General features: G+C 43.3%; 1 protein-coding gene across 5 annotated transcripts in view; it reads left to right on the plus strand.

Annotated features, from left to right (window-relative positions):
• The window catches only part of OSMR (oncostatin M receptor), a 71,849-nt gene that overhangs the window by 21,787 nt on the left and 30,638 nt on the right, over positions 1-19,424 (plus strand). For 4 of the 5 annotated variants that reach the window (XM_038403993.2, XM_043514965.1, XM_038403992.2 and 1 more), the window contains one exon: positions 14,415-14,578. In XM_038403993.2, the coding sequence (XP_038259921.1) occupies positions 14,415-14,578 (164 nt within the window). Of the gene's footprint in view, positions 1-1,046; positions 1,146-14,414; positions 14,579-19,424 lie in introns of those variants that run through there. The other variant, XM_038403995.2, reaches the window with a different exon arrangement.

The following is a 19,424-nucleotide window of genomic DNA, read 5'->3' on the forward strand; positions in this document are numbered from 1 at the left end:
TTATTTCCCTTTTCTAAAAATCTCCATCACAGAAGTGTGGTAGCTATTGGCAAATGATGATTTCTTAAAGGAATTTACTCTGTATGTGTAAGTGTAAATTAAAGGAGGAAAGCTTTTAATCCACTCATTGTAACTCAAATGTCTGTAGAGTCTTGAACTAGAAGATGAGCCCTTACGAGCACAAGAGTAGTGCTCAAAAATGCAGGCTGCAGCAGACCCATTAAGATCAGAAAACTGTGAGTGATCTGCAAGGTTTCTTGAAACATGCAAAGTTTGACCATGTTTTTGATGAACAATCCACAGATGTCAGAGTAGCAGCCGTGTTAGTCTGTATTCGCAAAAAGAAAAAGGTACTTGTGGCACCTTAGAGACTAACAAATTTATTAGAGCATAAGCTTTCGTGAGCTACAGCTCATTTGTTAGTCTCTAAGGTGCCACAAGTACTCCTTTTCTTTTTGCGAATCCACAGATGGTTCTGCAACTTGCACTTCTGAGCTTTTCTTAGTTAGCGAGGATGTTGATTTGGGTTTGTCAGACTTGTTGAATGTCCGAGTGTCTGATTCCAGCATGGAGTTTAGTGCTGAATTGTTGGGACCCAGAGTGTCTGATTCTGGGACAGAAAGTTGTCCATTAGTTGCTAGTGCAACTGTTATGGGCATGGATGCTGAAAGAGGTTCAACTAGTGAAAGCATGGGGCAGAATTTTGACTTTGACCAGGCAGATCTGGCTACTTGGCCACAGAAGATGAATTTTGTTCACTATTTTTTCATAGAAAACAGTCCTGTTGCTAATTTAGAACAAGACTTTTTGCCTAGCAAATGCAAATGAAGGCAAGTATTAAAATCATGGTTCTCAAAAGTTCTAATGGGAAGTTACACCAGTAATCTTGGTTGATGTACAGTCGGACTTTGCTTTGTTTGCTTTTCCAGCCACATTCTTCATCTTCTTTTGCGCACTGTCAAATTGGGTTCACTCTCTTTTTTCCATCTTAGTGAGCATGTATGCCAACATGAGCATTCAAAGGAACACATTGAGGCAATTGCTTATTGGATGGATCTGGTTGGAAAAGGGTCTCACAAAAGGCATGCAAACCTGCTGAAAGTTGTAGAAGGACGCGTGGAGCATTATTTTGCATCATCTCATAGGTATTTTGCTACACTTAATTGAGAGGTGTTTATCTTTGAGCGGTGCAGATGAGAAATTATACAAGCCTCATAATGGCAGTGTCATAAATATAAAGGGAAATACCTTTCTGTATACAGAACTATAAAATCCCTCCTGGCTAGAGGCAAAACCCTTTCAGCTATAAAGGGTTAAGAAGCTAAGATAACCTCTCTGGCACCTGACCCAAAATGACCAATGAGGAGACAAGATACTTTCAAAGCTGGAGGAGGGGAAAAGAAAGGGTCTGTCTGTGTGATGCTTTTGCCGGGAACAGATCAGGAATGCTCTTCATAACTCCTTAAGTTAGTAAGTAATCTAGCTAGAAATGCGTTAGATTTCCTTTTGTTTAATGGTTGATAAAATAGTTGTGCTGAATGGAATGTATATTCCTGTTTTCGTGTCTTTTTGTAACTTAAGGTTTTGCCTAGAGGGATTCTCTATGTTTTGAATCTGATTTACCATCCTGATTTTACAGAGGTAATTTTACTTTTTCTTTAATTAAAATTTTTCTTTTAAGATCCTGATTGCTTTTTCATTGTTCTTAAGATCCAAGGGTTTGGGTCTGTATTCACCTATGCAAATTGGTGAGGATTTTTATCAAGCCTTCCCCAGGAAAGGGGGTGTATGTCTTGGGGGGATATTTTGGGGGGGAAGAGGTCTCCAAGTGGGCTCTTTCCCTGTTCTTTGTTTAACACTCTTAACACACCTGACGTGGTGGCAGCATCAGGTTCAAGGACAAGACAAAGTTTGTACCTTGAGGAAGTTTTTAACCTGAGCTGGTAAGAATAAGCTTAGCAGGTCCCCACATCTGTACCCTAGAGTTCAGAATGGGGAAGGAACCTTGACAGGCAGTTTTTGGGTTTACTTGAATTGCTTGCAAGTTATGATAGTGTGTTGTAAGTGCTATGAAAGCGCCTATTGATCTCCTTAGCTACATTCACAAAAGGCCTTTAGCTGGGAGCTCCCAAATACAGAAACATCAGCACTGTGTATTTTTTTTGCTGTCTTTGTGTAACTGCAGATGCTTATGAAAGGTGTTTTAGCAATGTAAAATTAATTATGACTTAAGAACATAAATGATACAGAAAAGGTTAAGCGATCTCACAGTTTTTCTATAGAGAACTCAGAAACAAAGCGGATAGATTCAGAATATCTAATTACTGAGATTGCTTCAGGGAAGGCTAGGAAGGTTCCTTTGTAAAAGAACTTGATGGTGATAGCATTTTTGTGGGGTGGGAGGGCGATGGAAGGGCAGGATTTGAGTTTTCAGACTAGCACCAGAACACTCTTGGCCTGGCACTACAAGGAAGTCTAGCAAATCCCTACCAAACTCCATGTTCTTATAATTAAAAAAAATGAAGTAACCAGAAATTGGGTCTCTGTGACATTACCCAGGGTACAATCTGGACATCTGAACAGCAGTGTCCCCTCAACTCTCCAACCTGGGGTGCCTTTTACATTGTTTTGCTGTGAGAACAATCACTCCTGGCCTATTCACACACAGCCTCTTGCGTGCAAAATCACTCCCAGCTGGATTATATGAGTGCTCTAGCCAGTAACTCCTGAATTAATTGCAGAGCGACACCAGCAAATTCTCAGTCCTAGAATTCTTGTCCCCAGAAATGTGCTTCTTGTATTGTCCAGCACCCTCCTGGACAATACAAGCTCATAGAAAGTCTGTCATTTCATTAATAGAAAATGATATGTACAAATGCTGTTATCTCAAATGGAGGTTCCCAAACACTTCAATCCATGGAAACCTCCAGCTGCTCCATTGCCAATATGTAAGGTTCTTGCAAACCCCCTTCTTCCTGCCAAAGAATGTCCACTTAACTAGGTGATGGTCCACTTGATTTTCTTGATACCTGGTTGAGGTGTTGGCTAGCATTTCTGGGGAACTGGTCTGAAGCTATTTTTCTAAACTTGGGACATGTCTTAGCAATTTTGTACAGTAGTATCTTATAACTTTACATACAATGTTGACACACATTTTACCAGGACAATAATGTTCCGCAGATTATGAGTTTTCAAATGATACCTCACAAGGCATAATTTGTACAAAATTTATCATGGTCTTGTAAAAAGGATGAACATGGGGTACGGACTGTCTCCATGCCATATGTTGTCCATGTGGTGAATATAGTTCTTCAATCTTTGGAATGTTATAGTTGTCGCATGCTGAATTCCTAGAATGTACAGTCTTCTAGCTACTTCTATCTTAGTCCACATAAATGGACTTTTACCCAAGTTAAACTGATACAGGGTGGCTTCCTGGTCTCCTGGAGAACAGCCTCCCTGAATACACACACACCACCACCCATAAAGTTCAGGACATCTCTAGTTATGTTCAGATTCCTTTTAGGGGTCCCAAATACTAAGGACTGCATATGTTTGCCTGCGGCTTTTAGAATCTTAATTAGCATGACCCATTTCTGTTCCTTTTCTACCTGCATTGCTTTACTGATATTCCGTACATGGAGGCATCCTTGTCTCTCTCTTTGGGATGAACCGCTTCATCTCAGTCCTGTTCCGGTTGGGGCTCTGCACTGCAGTTCCTCTGATCGGTGAAAGGGCCTTTTTCACCTTCTCCTTTTCTAATTCTACTTCCTCTGTGTTCACATCAGGGTAGCACTTATCTTCCTCCAGCAGATGTACCTTTGAGGAGCCAGCCTCTCTCTTTGCATATGTCCAGTTCCCTTTGCAAGGCAGCCACTTCAGCCTCTAGGCTTTCTAGCTTTTATTCATCTCAGAATCAGATTTCAATCCTCCCTTCCTTTGAGGGTACATCTGCACTGGAATACATGGTATGGCCATGGCTGGCCTGGGTCAGCTGACTTGGGCTCACAGGGGTAAAATTGCTGTGTAGATTTTCAGGCTTGGGCTGAAGGTTGGGCTTTAGAACCCTTCCCCCTTGTCTACACAGCAGTTTTATAGGTCTGCAGCCCAAGCCTCATGAGCCCAAGTCACCTGACTAGGGCCAGCTCTGGGTATTTATTTTGCTGTGTAGATGTACCCTGAGGTTGATTCTGGAGCTTAATCAGCTCCTTATGTAGCAGTAAACACTACTTTTCCCTGGTCCCCTTTGAGGCAGGTCAGCTCCTGCTCTTGCTGTGTAGCCTGCACTAAGAGCCTTTCATGTGAAGCACTTGTCTCTTCCAGCTCCTGCAGGTATTTAGCAATGTGCGTCTGTTGTCCCATCAGCGGTAGCAGTCTTCTCTTCCAGCTTTCTCCAGTCCATTATTGTATGGGTATACTAGGTAACTGAGGGATCTATTGCAATTATCACAACTTCTGTTTTATGCCATCCTCAATGTTTGTGCCACAGAATACACAGTCCTTTGATGAACAACTAATTATCCTTTTTGGAAAGGCTTTCTGGAGGAGTGATGTCAGTCAGCTTCTCTGTATCAACACAGGCCTCCTGGTAATCCCCTCACATGCTCCAGCATCTTATCACACAACTTACCAACATTTCAATGCCTCAGCCCTGCATTTCTATGTAGTGCTGGTCCAGCTTTCTTGGCAACACAGCTTCTTCTGCCAGGGTGTGCAGTGCTACTGTTTCATTGACCAGTTCCTGGAGCTATCTGGTCTTAGTCTTCGGCTCCTTTTTCATCTAGTTCTCCAGGGAACACTTGACCTTCTCTAGCTCCAGCCTTTGTTTCAGAGCTTACTCCTCTGTTGAAGGAGAAGTTTGCTGTCTTGTGTTCCTGTACACTTCTATTTCCGTATGTTCCCACCTTTCAACAAGCAAGTCTTCTAACTTTTTCTGTCAGGACTTTATATTGGAAACTGCTTTTTTATGGTTCCTATTTATCTCTGCTTGTTCAGTTAGCTGCTTCTTCAGTCTTTCGTCTAAGCCTCCATCTGTTTCCTCTGTCCATCCACTCAAAGTCAAAAATATTAGCTGGACAACATCTATGTGCCCCAGGACCCCACAACTTGAACAGCTTGTCTCTGGATTCTCATCCTTCTTTGCCCCAAGTTGGGTCTTCACAGTCCTCTGTGGAGGCTTTGCAGTAGCTTGAGCTCCAGCACCTTTAAAGGCAGGGTACCTTTAACAGCCCAGTGTTCTATTCAATATATTTTATATAGTCATTGTCCATATGGGGCAAACCCATCTTACATGCCCCACTTGTGCACACAAATGGCCAAGCCTCTCACCGTTTTCCTTGTCATTATCCATGGCAGCTGAATTCTCCTGGTAATTGGACCTCTTTGACATGCTGCTGCTGCTGCTGGGGCTCTTCAAAACACTGGAGCTGACACTCCCATGGTTGTTGCTCCCCCTCTGTATGCCACCTGGGGTGGGGGAACATCTGCCTGCCAAAGAAGGTGTCCATGCTCTATCACTCAGTCATTCTTTCTTTATGGGAGGGCATTTTGGATCCTGTCAACTCACCAGTTGTGGATGGGTGCCGTCTCAGGGAACCCTCTCTTGTCTACCCCTGCAGGCATCCTGCCCTCAGTTTCATCTTAGTTCTTTATAATGACTTGCTCTCAGGTCAGAGTACTTAAACAAGGTTCCCCCCATGCAGTCTTATTTAGTTAGTCTTCTCCCAAAAACACAGCTCAGTGTCCACCCTTCTTCATTTAGGACTCCTACAACTCCTCAGGGGCCGCGTCTGTTCTGTTAGGCTTGCTGCAGCCTTATAACTAGCTTCTCCCCACCTGGCCTCCCTTTGTAATTTCTGGGCAGAGAGGGGTCAGGTTCCAAACTCTTAAAGATACAGTAACCTGGGTCTTCTCCAAGTATTCATCTGGGATAACCTTCCTCTCTCTTAACACCTGCCTCTGCCCTTCCCTAGGTCTTCATCACCTCCAGTAATCCCAAAGACCTTAAAGAGACATACCACAGAACAAGGGTTGACTGACATCTAGTCCCTACTACCTTTAAGGGTACAGTTACCCTGTTACAGGCAGCATGGGAAAAAGTACGAAGGTGCTTGTTTAACAAGTGGATGATGAAGACTGGCAGTATTGGCAGAGTGAAGGTTTGTGCCAACATTGTGATAGTGTGTGAGAGATAAGTAGCACTGGGAATAGGCCATGAAGGAGCTTGAATGCGAAGGCAAGTAGTTTGTGCTTGATGCTATGGAGTAGGGGGAGCCAGTGAAGGGATACAAAAGAGGGGTGACATGATTAAAGTGACAAGCTAAGATATAAGTGGGCCAAGACTGCATTTGTGAAGGCCAGAGAACAGGATGTTTCAGTAACTAAGATACAAGATAATGAGGGCCTGAATGAGAGGTCTAACTGTGTGGATGGATAGGAGAGGCCAGATCTTAGAGATATTATGCAGGAAGAATAAGCAAGATTTAGACATGGCCTGGATGTTAGGCTTTAGAGTGAGATCTGAGTTGAAGAGAGTGTCCAGGTTAGCAATGTTCCCTCTCATTTTTTCCATCCATGTATGGAATAAATTTTGTTATGTGCACCGAGCTATGTGAGGATGTGCGCCACCAGTAGAAACAAAAAACCTAGATATAATATATATTTTAAAAAAGTTAAATAGGGATAAGTACTCCAGTCAGTTAAGCATTTTAGAACTCACTACTCAAAGAATTAAATTTAAGTGTAAGAGAAATAAAAAATTATAAAATGCCTAGAGCAGTCAAAATACTAAAACAACACATTTTGAAAGAATTAAATTACAGAGAATATATGTGCATTGCAGGAAGTACCAAGAAGTAACAACAACAATAATACAAGTATGTGTTGGGAGGTGAGTGTGACACAGAGATTGATTGTGTGTGTGTGTGTGTGTGTGTGTGTGTGTGTGTGTGTGTGTGTGTGTGAGAGAGAGAGAGATGGTGTTTTTGTGTGTTTGACACAGTATGTCTGTGTGCATGATGGTGTGTGAGAGACACTGACACAGAGAGAGCATGTGTGACAGTGTGACACAGTGTATGACAGAGTTTGACTGTTACAATGTGTGTGACACAGTGTGTGACACGTGTGACGGATTGTGTATGTGTGACAGTGTGTGTGTTTGACAGAGACAGTGTGTGACACAGTGTGTGCATGTCACAGAGACAGCGTGTGTGCTGGCTGCTGGGAAAGTTTCTGAGAGACACGCTGCGCTGTCTCTTTAAGACACTCACTGAAAGCTCTCCTGCTCTGCCCTGAGCCGTGTTGTCTCCTCTCCCCTGCTCTGCAGAGATGGGGTACATAGGGAGGGAGAGAGAGAGACTGTGTGAGTGGCTGCTGGGGAAATCTCAGAAACAGTGTACTGTTTAAGAAAGGCACTCAGCCACTCAACCCTTCCCTGCAGCAGCTCTGAGTCCCAAGTCAAGCTGTCTCCCCTGCTCTGTGGAGATGAGGTGGGGGCGAGGGGGGGCACCCTGACATCAGCACCCTCCACCCCGCACAGCCAGGGGAGCAGCTGCAGGATGGAGCAACCTGGGGGGAGGGGTACCTGAACAGTGCTGCCAGCTGTGGGGGCTCTCCTAATCAGCTGGGTGGCACTTAAATCTCTCCTGGGCAGCCGCTCAAGTGCGCAGCTTACCGGGAGCACAGGCTGAGTGACAGAGAGGATGGTAACAAGGAGTCTGGTGGCACCTTAAAGACTAACAGATTTATTTGAGCATAAACTTTTGTAGATAAAAACCTCACTTCTTCAGATGCATCCAGAGAGGATGGTGGCACTGACCACAGTGACTGAGAAATGAGGTTAGAGGAGAAAGTATGGAAAGGGAGGGATTAAAAGCTCTGGTTTGGTCATGGTGGGCTTAGACATCCATGAGGAGATGTCAGACAGACAAGCTGAGATTTTTAGCTTGGACAGAAAAAGATAGATCTACCTCTGTGCTCCAAACCTGGGAGTCATTGGTTGAATTTGTGTTTGCAAATAATACTGCCCAGAGACAAGATGCAGAGGAAGAAGAGATGGGGGGAATAAGGATGATTCTTTATATGAAAAAACCTGAAGGAGAAAGTAGTGAGGTAGGAAACCTAACAAACTCAGCACTTTCTAGTCATTTAGAACTCTTTACAACCAGTCAGTACTAATATACTAATTGCTGGGCTGAAATACAGTGGCAATTCCCTCTCAGCTTTCACAGAGAATAAATGTTAGATAGATGCAATGACGCTTATAGATCATCCCCGTCTGTGGAGTTATTGTTTTTATTATGATAGTGCCTAAATGTCACAGGGTGCCACTGGCCCTTTATGAGGGAAGAAGCCAATGCACCTGTGTGGGGCCTGCTGACTCCTAATTAGGCTTAAAAGAGGGCACTTCCGTGACTTCAGGGGTTGGGCTATCTGTGTACCTCCCCTCCCCCCAGGTGGGTGGCAGGGCTCGGGCTCTCAGCCCTCCCATCCCAGGTAGGTGGTGGGGCTTGGGCTGTCAGTGCCCCCCTCTCAGGCGGGGATCGGGCTTCCATGAATTCTTGTTTATTGCCCATGATCTATCTGTGACTTTTACTAAAAATAACCATGACAAAAATCTTAAACTTATTCATTATCCACCTTCATATCTCTCCTTAAAAGTCTTCTGCCATGAAGCCTACGGAAAAACCTTAACAATTAGGTTTCTGGTGTGCTAAAACTATTGTCTGCCATGCTGAGCAATATTGTCACATTGTTTTCTTGTACTCCCCCATTGATGTCCTCCGTATCCATCTGCTGTCTCTTGTCTTATACTTTGAACAGAAGTTCTTTAGGAGGGGGACTGTCTATTTGTTTTGTGTTTGTACAGTACGTATTAGGCACAGGGTGGAGGAAAGAGATAGAACATCAGCATGAACAAACACTATGGTATCCAACAGCATTCTAGTTTCACATTTGTTTTTAAATTTATTATTTGCTGTTGCCCTGAAAGGAGGAGAACATCCGCATGCTTGAGGTTCAAGGGCTGTGAGGGGAGATGTGGCTGGGCCCAGGGATAGTCAATTAGATTAAAAGAGGGGTATGCTCTGAGGAGCTTGGTCGAGCTGCTAGGAGGAGTCAGACTTTCCATATGAGAAGGAAATCTTGGCTCAGTTTTGTCTTCATAAAGCTGTCCTTTTAAGTTCATTTTGAAATCAGGCTAAAGGAAGCTTTTTGAACTCCAGCTGTGGGAAGTGTTTTCACTTGTTGTGACTATTGCTCAGTTACGCAAGCTTGTTGGACTTGCCTGAGTTCTCACAATAAACAGATTATGGCATTTTGGATGTCCTGGTAGGAACAAATAGAAAGTTTAATATAGAAGTTGTACTTTGCCTGTAAATGGTGCAAGTTAAATCAACCATATCCATTTTAATGAAACTTGCACTGTGTCAAGATTTATAGATGCCATTTTAAGGAACAGCAGCCCAGTATATTTTTCTTTTTGAAAGATCAATAATATCAACGGCATGCTTTATTTAAGGGTAAAGCCTTGAAAATATCCATCAGTTGCAGGAGCTATAAAGACCAGCATTTCAAACGTGGTGCCTCAAGTCTGGGATCAAAAAACATATTTAGGAACCTGAGTAAGTGGGCTGGTTTTCAGAGCTGCTGAGCCTCTGCAGATGCGCTGAAATATCTGACTGCTTCTTCAGGTGCCTAAATATAAATTAGATGCCCAACAAAAGGCTCCCAAGCCTGAACATTTTGGCCATAGCTTTAACTCATAACTAGCTAAATATCTGGCATAAGCATTTAATACCTTAAAAACATCAGACAGCACATGATGGTAAAATGTCCTAGTTGGTAAGTACTGATCTAGCGATATCCCTAATATCAATCAGCCAAAATCTGCTTATTGTGGAGCCATCTGAAGGCACAATACCAGGACATCGGTTGTAAGAAAATTGATGTTTTGTTGGTATTTTATTTGTTTATATGTTAAACAAACATGTAATGGGGCACCCACAAGGTCCCACACTGTGTTGTTATCTAATGACGTGGCTTACTGCAGAATAGATTTTGGTTCTCAGCCTCTACCTAGCTATGCATCCAGGCATGTCTTATGTTTAACTATCTCTCTTGGGCATTTTCTGTGAACACTGTTCAGTTTCTGTTTCATTGACTGTCAAGGTCCAGGGTTTCTAATCTGTGCAGTACAGTTTTTAAAACAACGGAGTTCGAGGCTTTCATTTTTGCTGTACATTACCTCCGGTTAATCGCACAAAACTGTGTGGAGATTTAGCATGACCCTGATCTTGCAAACATTTGCTTTCCTACTGAGGACCTCACTCTTATCTTTCCTATGCTTGCCATTGAGGGATGCAGGAGGCCTCCACATAGATGGTCCTGGTATCCTGTGGATCTACAGGGATTGGGCTCATTTCATAAGGGCAAACAATTTTCTCCCCCCTTAATGGAGCCATTTGGAGCTGTACCCAACCCCGTGTTCCCAGCTGTGCTGGTGAAGTACACCCACATGGCACCATTCACATGCCTGTGATCTCTCGAGCACTAGTTATTGATGATCAGATCCTGCTTCTGTTGTTTTGATAGTCATAGTCGGTAAAATGTAATCCTTGACTGTGCTGAAAAGGCAGGGAGAGAAGGTGCTGGCTTGTCATGTCTTCATCAGTCTCTAAAATCTCAAGATCCTATAGTTAATTTTATGGCTCATTTCACTGGCTCAGACATTTGTTCCCTGTCATATCATCTTTGGTAATGAAGCTAACAATCATGCTAGTTTCACTTCCAGAAAGACCTAAAAATTGCTGCTCCCTCTCTCCATTTGGACAGGGAAGTTCACGCCCAGGCTTTACACCAGATAATTCTCTTGTAAACATGAAACATTTATAACTTGCCCTGGGTTTCTTTCACAGCAGCACAAAATTGATGGTCATTATTCTCATTATTCTTGAGTAGTTCCAAAATCATGGACAGGGTCCAGGCTGCTACGTTATAAAGGGTATGTTGTGGCCATGACTAGTGCAGACTTTTTTTCTTCTACAAAATCAATCATATTCACCACTTTCATTATAGGGACATTGTATACTCCTGTGTTACATAATCCCAGTTTTCTTCTCACACGTCAGTCTTGAATTTCAACATCTTGCTTTTCTTTGCCCGAGAGAGATTATGCGTGCATGTAAATATTTTTCTCCAAAACCTTTTACGTACCAGCAACCATTGCTGATACTGACTGTCCAGAGAAAGTCAGCCTGAATGCTCCCTGAAATACTTGCATCTTGAAAGCAGGCGTGCAAGAGCCCTTCATAAGGTAGCACCAAGCTTTCTTTTAATAAAACCTGGCTTCAGCAAATCCTTTTGCAGCAGTTTTCATGTTACTCACCCTTACAGAACCCTTTAAAAAAAAACGAAAAACCCCGAACAGTTTCTAGCAGAGTCACTGAAAGACATATTCTAGAAGACGTGATTGGTTCTAAATGATTGGTGCAAGTATGGAAATCCTCTTTCCATATTTACCTCCCTACAGGTTGGATCCTATGCCCCACCAGAATTGTTAATAAAAATCCCAGATGATCTAATACCTAAATCCTCATAAACTAAACTCATAATTGATATCTTCATCTGTAAAATATTCTTTGCCAGGAATCATCATAAGTGGTTCTTGCCTTTAGCCTTTAATTTCTCACAGCTAAGGTAATGGTCTCAATGCAGCCGTGCATAGAAGTTATTGCAAAACTAGGGACTAAGGCTGTTACCTGAGTGGGTTTATTACTCTAAAACAGATACCACATTTCAAACTTATCAGTGAAGCTAGATAGACTATGTCTATTCAGCAGCTTGCTTAACTTATCATAGAATCTCAGGGTTGGAAGGGACCTCAGCAGGTCATCTAGTCCAATCCCCTGCTCAAAGCAGGACCAATCCCCAACTAAATCATCCCAGCCAGGGCTTTGTCAAGCCTGACCTTAAAAACTTCTAAGGAAGGAGATTCCACCACTTCCCTAGGTAACGCGTTCCAGTGTTTCTTCACCCTCCTAGTGAAAAAGTTTTTCCTTATATCCAACCTAAACCTCCCCCACTGCAACCTGAGACCATTACTCCTTGTTCTGTCATCTGCTACCACTGAGAACAGTCTAGATCCATCCTCTTTGGAATCCCCTTTCAGGTAGTTGAAAGCAGCTATCAAATCCCCCCCTCATTCTTCTCTTCTGCAGACTAAATAATTCCAGTTCCCTCAGCCTCTCCTCATAAGTCATGTGTTCCAGTCCCCTAATCATTTTTGTTGCCCTCCGCTGGACTTTTTCCAATTTTTCCACATTCTTCTTGTAGTGCGGGGCCCAAAACTGAACATAGTACTCCAGATGAGGCCTCACCAATGTTGAATAGAGGGGAACGATTACGTCCCTCAATCTGCTGGCAATGCCCCTACTTATACATCCCAAAATGCCATTGGCCTTCTTGGCTACAAGGGCACACTGTTCACTCATATCCAGCTGCTCGTCCACTGTAACCCCTAGGTCCTTTTCTGCAGAACTGCTGCCTAGCCATTCGGTCCCTAGTCTGTAGCGGTGCATGGGATTTTTCCGTCCTAAGTGCAGGATTCTGCACTTGTCCTTGTTGAACCTCCTCAGATTTCCTTTGGCCCAGTCCTCTAATTTGTCTAGGTCTCTCTGTATCCTATCCCTACCCTCCAGCGTATTTACCTCTCCTCCCAGTTTAGTGTCATCTGCAAACTTGCTGAGGGTGCAGTCCACACCATCCTCCAGATCGTTTATGAAGATATTGAACAAAACTGGCCCGAGGACTGACCCTTTGGGCACTCCACTTCATACTGGCTGCCAACTAGACATGGAGCTATTGATCACTATCCGTTGAGCCCGACAATCGAGCCAACTTTCTATCCACCTTATAGTCCATTCATCCAGCCCATACTTCTTTAACTTGCTGGCAAGAATACTGTGGGAGACCATGTCAAAAGCTTTGCTAAAGTCAAGGAACAACATGTCCACTGCTTTCCCCTCATCCACAGAGCCATCTCTGTTCTGTAGCCAGAATGAAATTGCTTGAGAGCACCTTTCTATTTACTGTGCTACCCTAAGGATCTATTGTCACAAGGAGAGAGTAGAGTGCTGAGAAAATGGTCTTCAATGCTTCCAAGCCAAAACCAAATCTGGCCATAGGCCAGGCCTGAAAATTTTCAGGTGCTTTCTGTAAATATCCACCAAATCCTAACGTCCCTGTGGTAACAGAGCATTAAAAGTCCATCAAAATATCTACAAAGTCCTTCCAGAACTTTAAGTCTCCTTTTAACTCTGGTTTCCCTAGTGTAACGATGCTGGGTTTTTTTCATCATACAGGTACTGAGTGCTCTTTCACTTAGGGTAGAGTGCTTGGTCTGGCCCTATGAAACTGAGCTGACTTAAAAATGCTTTATCTGTCAGAATGCAACTTTGTTCCTCTGCAGTGCCTCCTTGAGCTGAGTGAGGTAAAGCATACTGAATTCTAGCAGTGAATTGCGCTCTCTCTACCCCTGGAAGTGCTGGGGTGCAAACGGGCCACCTTCTTTATCAGAGTCTAGTCAGTAGCAACGTGTATGACCCTTAATTTAAAATAAACAGTTGTGGCATGTGATGAAATTTCAAAACTGTCAGTTTTTGTTGTCAGTATTTGGGCTTTTTCGATATTCCTCCCCTAATAAAATAAACAATCAACAAAAAACAAAAACCTGGGGCTGGTTGTTAGTCAGACAGTGCCCTGCTTGACCAGAGACTTGGGTCTTCCTAAGATAAGCAGTTAGGGGAAACATTCTACCATAATGTAATTCAAAAGGTGGTCTGTAGCTTCCAGCAAGCTTGGTGCCAGACTGCCTATGAACCTGTCCTTTGCTAAACAGCAAAAGTGATAAATCTGCATTATGGATTGCCTGAAGAATTTAATTTCTTTAAAAAAAACATGTTTTTTAAATATGCCTGTATTTTGCACATTAAAGCATCTGAACCCTACACAAACATTAATTTTTACAACATCCCTCTGTGATAAGCAAACAGTACAAGTGGGATTTTCGATAGCGCTTAGGTTGGGCCCAACTTTCCTGCCATTCATGGTAGTGGGGATGGACTTAATGTGTCATTAAGTCCCTTTGAAAATCCCAGCTTTAGCAGGCTGTATTATCGCCTTTCTTAAGGGAAGCAAAGGTTACATGACTGTGTGCGCACAACGAGTCAGTGTCAGAGCTGGCAGAATAATTCAGTAGTTCCTGAAAGCCAGCTACCCACTCTCAGGTTTGTGATGAAAATGTTGACAGGCCATTTCTCTAGTGGCCCCAGTATTACAGCCTGTCCTGGCTCAAACAAATTTGATGGAGTTAAACAGGCATCAGTGTTAATATTTTTAAACCATATTTATTCTTCCAGAAATCCAGGAATTTCCACCTACATTCCTTAAAGTTTCCAAGAATTTGCCTCTGCAGCGTTTGTTGGTGGAATGGGATGTTAGTGACTCAGCCCACAAGTTTGAACTAGAAATGGTTTTTGACATTCAAGTTAGTCAAACTGAAGAAATGAATGTTGTCTGGACAGTAAGTATCTTTTAAAAAATATACATTTCAAATGTCTTCATGTATCAATATGATCAAAATCAAACATTCTGATATGTAGAGGTAGCTTTGTCACATGGACATGTCCAAGGCTTCATAAGAAAGGTCTACATCAGGGATTGGCAACCTTTGGCATGCAGCCTGTCAGGGAAAGCAGCTGGCGGGCCAGGACGGTTTGTTTACCTGCAGCGTCTGCAGGTTCGGCCGATCGCGGCTTCCATTGGCTGTGGTTCGCCGTTCCAGGACAATGGGGGTACAGGAAGTGGCGTGGGACGAGGGATGTGCTGGCCGCCGCTTCCTGCAGCCCCCATTGGCCTGGAATGGCAAACCGCGGGCAGTAGGAGCTGTGATCGGCCGAACCTGCGGACGCTGCAGGTAAACAAACTATCCCTGCCCACCAGCAGATTTCCCCGACGGGCCATGTGCCAAAGGTTGCTGATCCCTGGTCTATATATTTTACTAGCGCTACACTCAGTTTAACATAGAAACGTTGTCTGATCATGGAAACAGAATATATTAAGATGGATCATTGAGTTCTAAGTCCATTACTAAGGTTCCCCCAAGTGCATGAGGTGCCTTGAGGACTCCTCCACACTGCTCTAAACGCCATACTAAGGGTCCCTTATTAGAACCTCTATCCTTCTCGCTGAGGAAGATAAGACATAATTTCCATTAGAGTTTCTTGTAGCTTCCCTCAAGAAACATGAGTCTAGTATGGGGAAACAAGCTTTGGTCTCCTGTTGTGTGAGCACACTACAGCTAGGTCATCAAGCCTGACTACTGATTTGTGAATTTTATTCCTGTTTTCTTCTACTCACCTACCTTAGATGGCTATTGCCCTTCTTGTTTTCCATGCCGAGGAAAGAGCAAGCATAGGCCTTAGCAGTTGAGCCACTGCTGCCTCTGAGGCATTACCTACCAGAATCCAGTGCATTGCATTGTTTGTATATTTTTCTGTGCCTTCCTGAGAATCAACACACACTGGGAATACATTTGTGATGGGATCCCCGGGATGCAGCCTAGCACTGTGGGACTGCTGTGCCCCCTTAACTCTCCAGTCTGGGCTGTCTCTCACAATGCTTTGCTAGTGACAAGCAGCAAACTCCTCCAGGCACTGTGATCACTCAGCACAACAGCATGTGGAGCTCCACACTCAGCTAGATTGCATGAATGCCCCCAGAGCCACTCATGAATCACATAGAGAAAGGCACCAGCCAAACCCCGCCAGCTCCCAGCCTTGTACCTCAGGAATATATTGTCTTGCACTGCTCAAGATGAGTTGTGCAAATTTATTAATTGGTTCACCACTTCATCAATGAAAAGTGGATACACATCAGCCTTTGTAAACCTGAGCAAACACCCTTACCAAACACTTCAGGCAAACTCATTTAACTGATTTAATTGATAAAACAGTTAAATAAATGTATTAACTACAAAAGATAGATTTTAAGTGAATATAAAAGTGATAAGCAAAAAGTCAGTTAGTTACCAAAATAAAATAAAACATAAGCACACAGTCTAAACTGTCAACCCTATTAGAGTGGGCAACATCCAAATTAAGCAGTTTTTCTCACCCCACTGGATATTGCAGTCCTTAATATACAGGTTTGTCCCTTAAACCTGGGCCAGTCTCCCCTGTTGGAGTCTTCAGTCTTCTGAGTGCCCTTGTTGCTTGCAGCATAGGTGGAGGAAGGGGAAAGGTGAAGCATGGGCCCCCTGTGTTCTATTTTATACCCTGCGTCCATGTGCTTGGAGAACACAAGTCCAGGCATGTCTGATGGGCATTACCGAGTAACAAGGTGAAGCAATCCCTGGGTGTGTCTCCTGTAAGAATTGAATTGTAATTCCTCTGCTGGACAATGGCTGGTGATGTCTGTTCAGCACTTACCCAGGCATTGGTTACCTCTTCCCTTTTCATTGTTTCTGGAGAGCTAGTATCTGGGCACTTCCCAAACCCACAACCATACAACACATTCTCATAACTTCATATGCATTAATGATATACACATTTAGATAAAAAAATAAGTTTCAGCAGATCATAACCTTTTCCTGATACCTCACATGGCCCGCTTTATATGCAATAGCACAATTATATACAGATGAGGAATATGGGGGTTACAGGACTCTCCCCCAAGGTATAGAATGTCACAACATAATCAAGAGGGAATCACCTAAAATTGCTGCTAAACTTATGCTCCAAGTCACTAAGTTAAATCGCCTAGTAAGCTGATGTGAAACAAATATGCTCCAGAAGTGCTTTAACAAAAGTAAAGGAGTACTTGTGGCACCTTAGAGACTAACAAATTTATTTGAGCAGAAACAACTCTGACATCATAATCAAAAAGGCTGACAAAGGGGGTGCTGTCATCATCATGAATAGCTCGGAATCTGAACAAGAGGCTGCTAGGCAGCTCTCCAACACCACTTTCTACAAGCCATTACCCTCTGATCCCAATGAGGGTTACCAAAAGAAACTACACCATCTGCTCTAGAAACTCCCTGAAAAAGCACAAGAACAAATCCGCACAGACACACCCGTAGAACCCCAACCTGAGGTATTTTATCTGCTACCCAAGATCCATAAACCTGGAAATCCTGGACGCCCCATCATCTCAGGCATTGGCACCCTGACAGCAGGATTGTCTGGCTATGTAGACTCCCTCCTCAGGCCCTATGCTATCAGCGCTCCCAGCTGTCTTCGACACACCACTGACTTCCTGAGGAAACTACAATCCATCGGTGATCTTCCTGAAAACACCATCCTGGCCACTATGGATATAGAAGCCCTCTACATCAACATTCCACACAAAGATGGACTACAAACCGTCAGGAACAGTATCCCCGATAATGTCACGGCAAACCTGGTAGCTGAACTTCGTGACTTTGTCCTCACCCATAACTATTTCACATTTGGGGACAATGTAGACCTTCAAATCAGTGGCACTGCTATGGATACCCGCATGGCCCCACAGTATGTCAACATTTTTATGGCTGACTTAGAACAATGCTTCCTCAGCTCTTGTCCCCTAATGCCCCTACTGTACTTGCACTACATAGATGACATCATCTGGACCCATGGAAAAGAAGCCCTTGAGGAATTCCACCAGGATTTCAACAATTTCCATCCCACCATCAACCTCAGCCTGGACCAGTCCACACAAGAGATCCACTTCCTGGACACTACGGTGCTAATACGTGATGGTCACATAAACACCACCCTATACCGGAAACCTACTGTCTACTATTCCTACCTACATGCCTCCAGTTTTCATCCAGACCACACCACACGATCCATTGTCTACAGCCAAACTCTACGATACAACCGCATTTGCTCCAACCCCTCAGACAGAGACAAACACCTAAAAGATCTCTATCAAGCGTTCTTACAACTACAATAACCACCTGCTGAAGTGAAGAAACAGATTGACAGAGCCAGAAGAGTACCCAGAAGTCACCTCAGCTTCCTCAGGACAGGCCCAACAAAGAAAATAACAGAATGCCACTAGCCATCACCTTCAGCCCCCAACTAAAACCTCTCCAACGCATCATCAAGGATCTACAAACTATCCTGAAGGACAACCCATCACTCTCACAGATCTTGGGAGACAGGACAGGTCCGGTCACTCGATTACAGACTTAAAAGTTGCAATTCTTCAACAAAAAAATCTTCCAAAACAGACTCCAACAAGAGAATGCTGAATTGGAATTAATTTGCAAATTGGATACAATTAACTTAGGCTTGAATAGAGACTGGGAATGGATGGGTCATTACACAAAGTAAAACTATTTCCCCATGTTATTTCTCACCCCACCCCACCCCCCACTGTTCCTCAGACGTTCTTGTTAACTGCTGGAAAAGGCCCACCTTGATTATCACTACAAAATGTTCCCCCCCGCTGCTCTCCTGCTGGTAATAGCTCACCTTAAGTGATCACTCTCCTTACAGTGGCACCTTAGAGACTAACAAATTTGTTAGTCTCTAAGGTGCCATAAGTATTCCTTTTCTTTTTGCGAATACAGACTAACACGGCTGCTACTCTGAAACCTCTCCTTACAGTGTGTATGGTAACACCATTGTTTCATGTTTTCTACGTATATAAATCTCCTCACTGTATTTTCCACTGAATGCATCCGATGAAGTGAGCTGTAGCTCATGAAAGCTTATGCTCAAATAAATTTGTTAGTCTCTAAGGTGATACAAGTACTCCTTTTCTTTTTGCAAATACAGACCTACACGGCTGCTACTCTGAAACCTTTAACCAAAGTGATATTTTTGAAATCTGCATTTGTAGGGCTTTTAAATATTTTTTTAAACCATCTGTTGATTGACATGTGGGAGAATATTAACCACAGATGTTAAAACCTAGAAAAATCTGAGGAATGTTCTAATTCTCAAGGCCAGTTTATTATACAAGAAAGCCACTACCCAGGGGAATAGACCGAAAGGATAGGATTTTTAGATCCATTCAATGTTGATTGAACTCTGCTTCTGTTGAAGTCAATGGGAGCAGAATTAGAACTTATGCTGAATACTTTTGAAAATCCCATCTGCTAGGACATCAAGAATGCAACATATAGAATCATGCCTGTTAAAAACTAGACTATACTAGAGGAAGGGAGGGTCCACACAGCTGAAAGCAAGAATTGCAAAACTCCCAGGAACTTCAATAGGGCCAGGATTTTGCCCGTTGTGTTTTAAGGAAGCAAAATGCCTCACAGGCTGAGTATGGTTCACAGTAAATTGCCATTTACACCTCTCTAATTTGTGTATGCAGCACAGAGGATGCTCCTTCCCAATGGAATGCTATCACTCTCATACGTAACACAA

The sequence above is a fragment of the Dermochelys coriacea genome, chromosome 5 (assembly GCF_009764565.3).
Source record: "Dermochelys coriacea isolate rDerCor1 chromosome 5, rDerCor1.pri.v4, whole genome shotgun sequence".
Classification (NCBI taxonomy): domain Eukaryota; kingdom Metazoa; phylum Chordata; order Testudines; family Dermochelyidae; genus Dermochelys; species Dermochelys coriacea.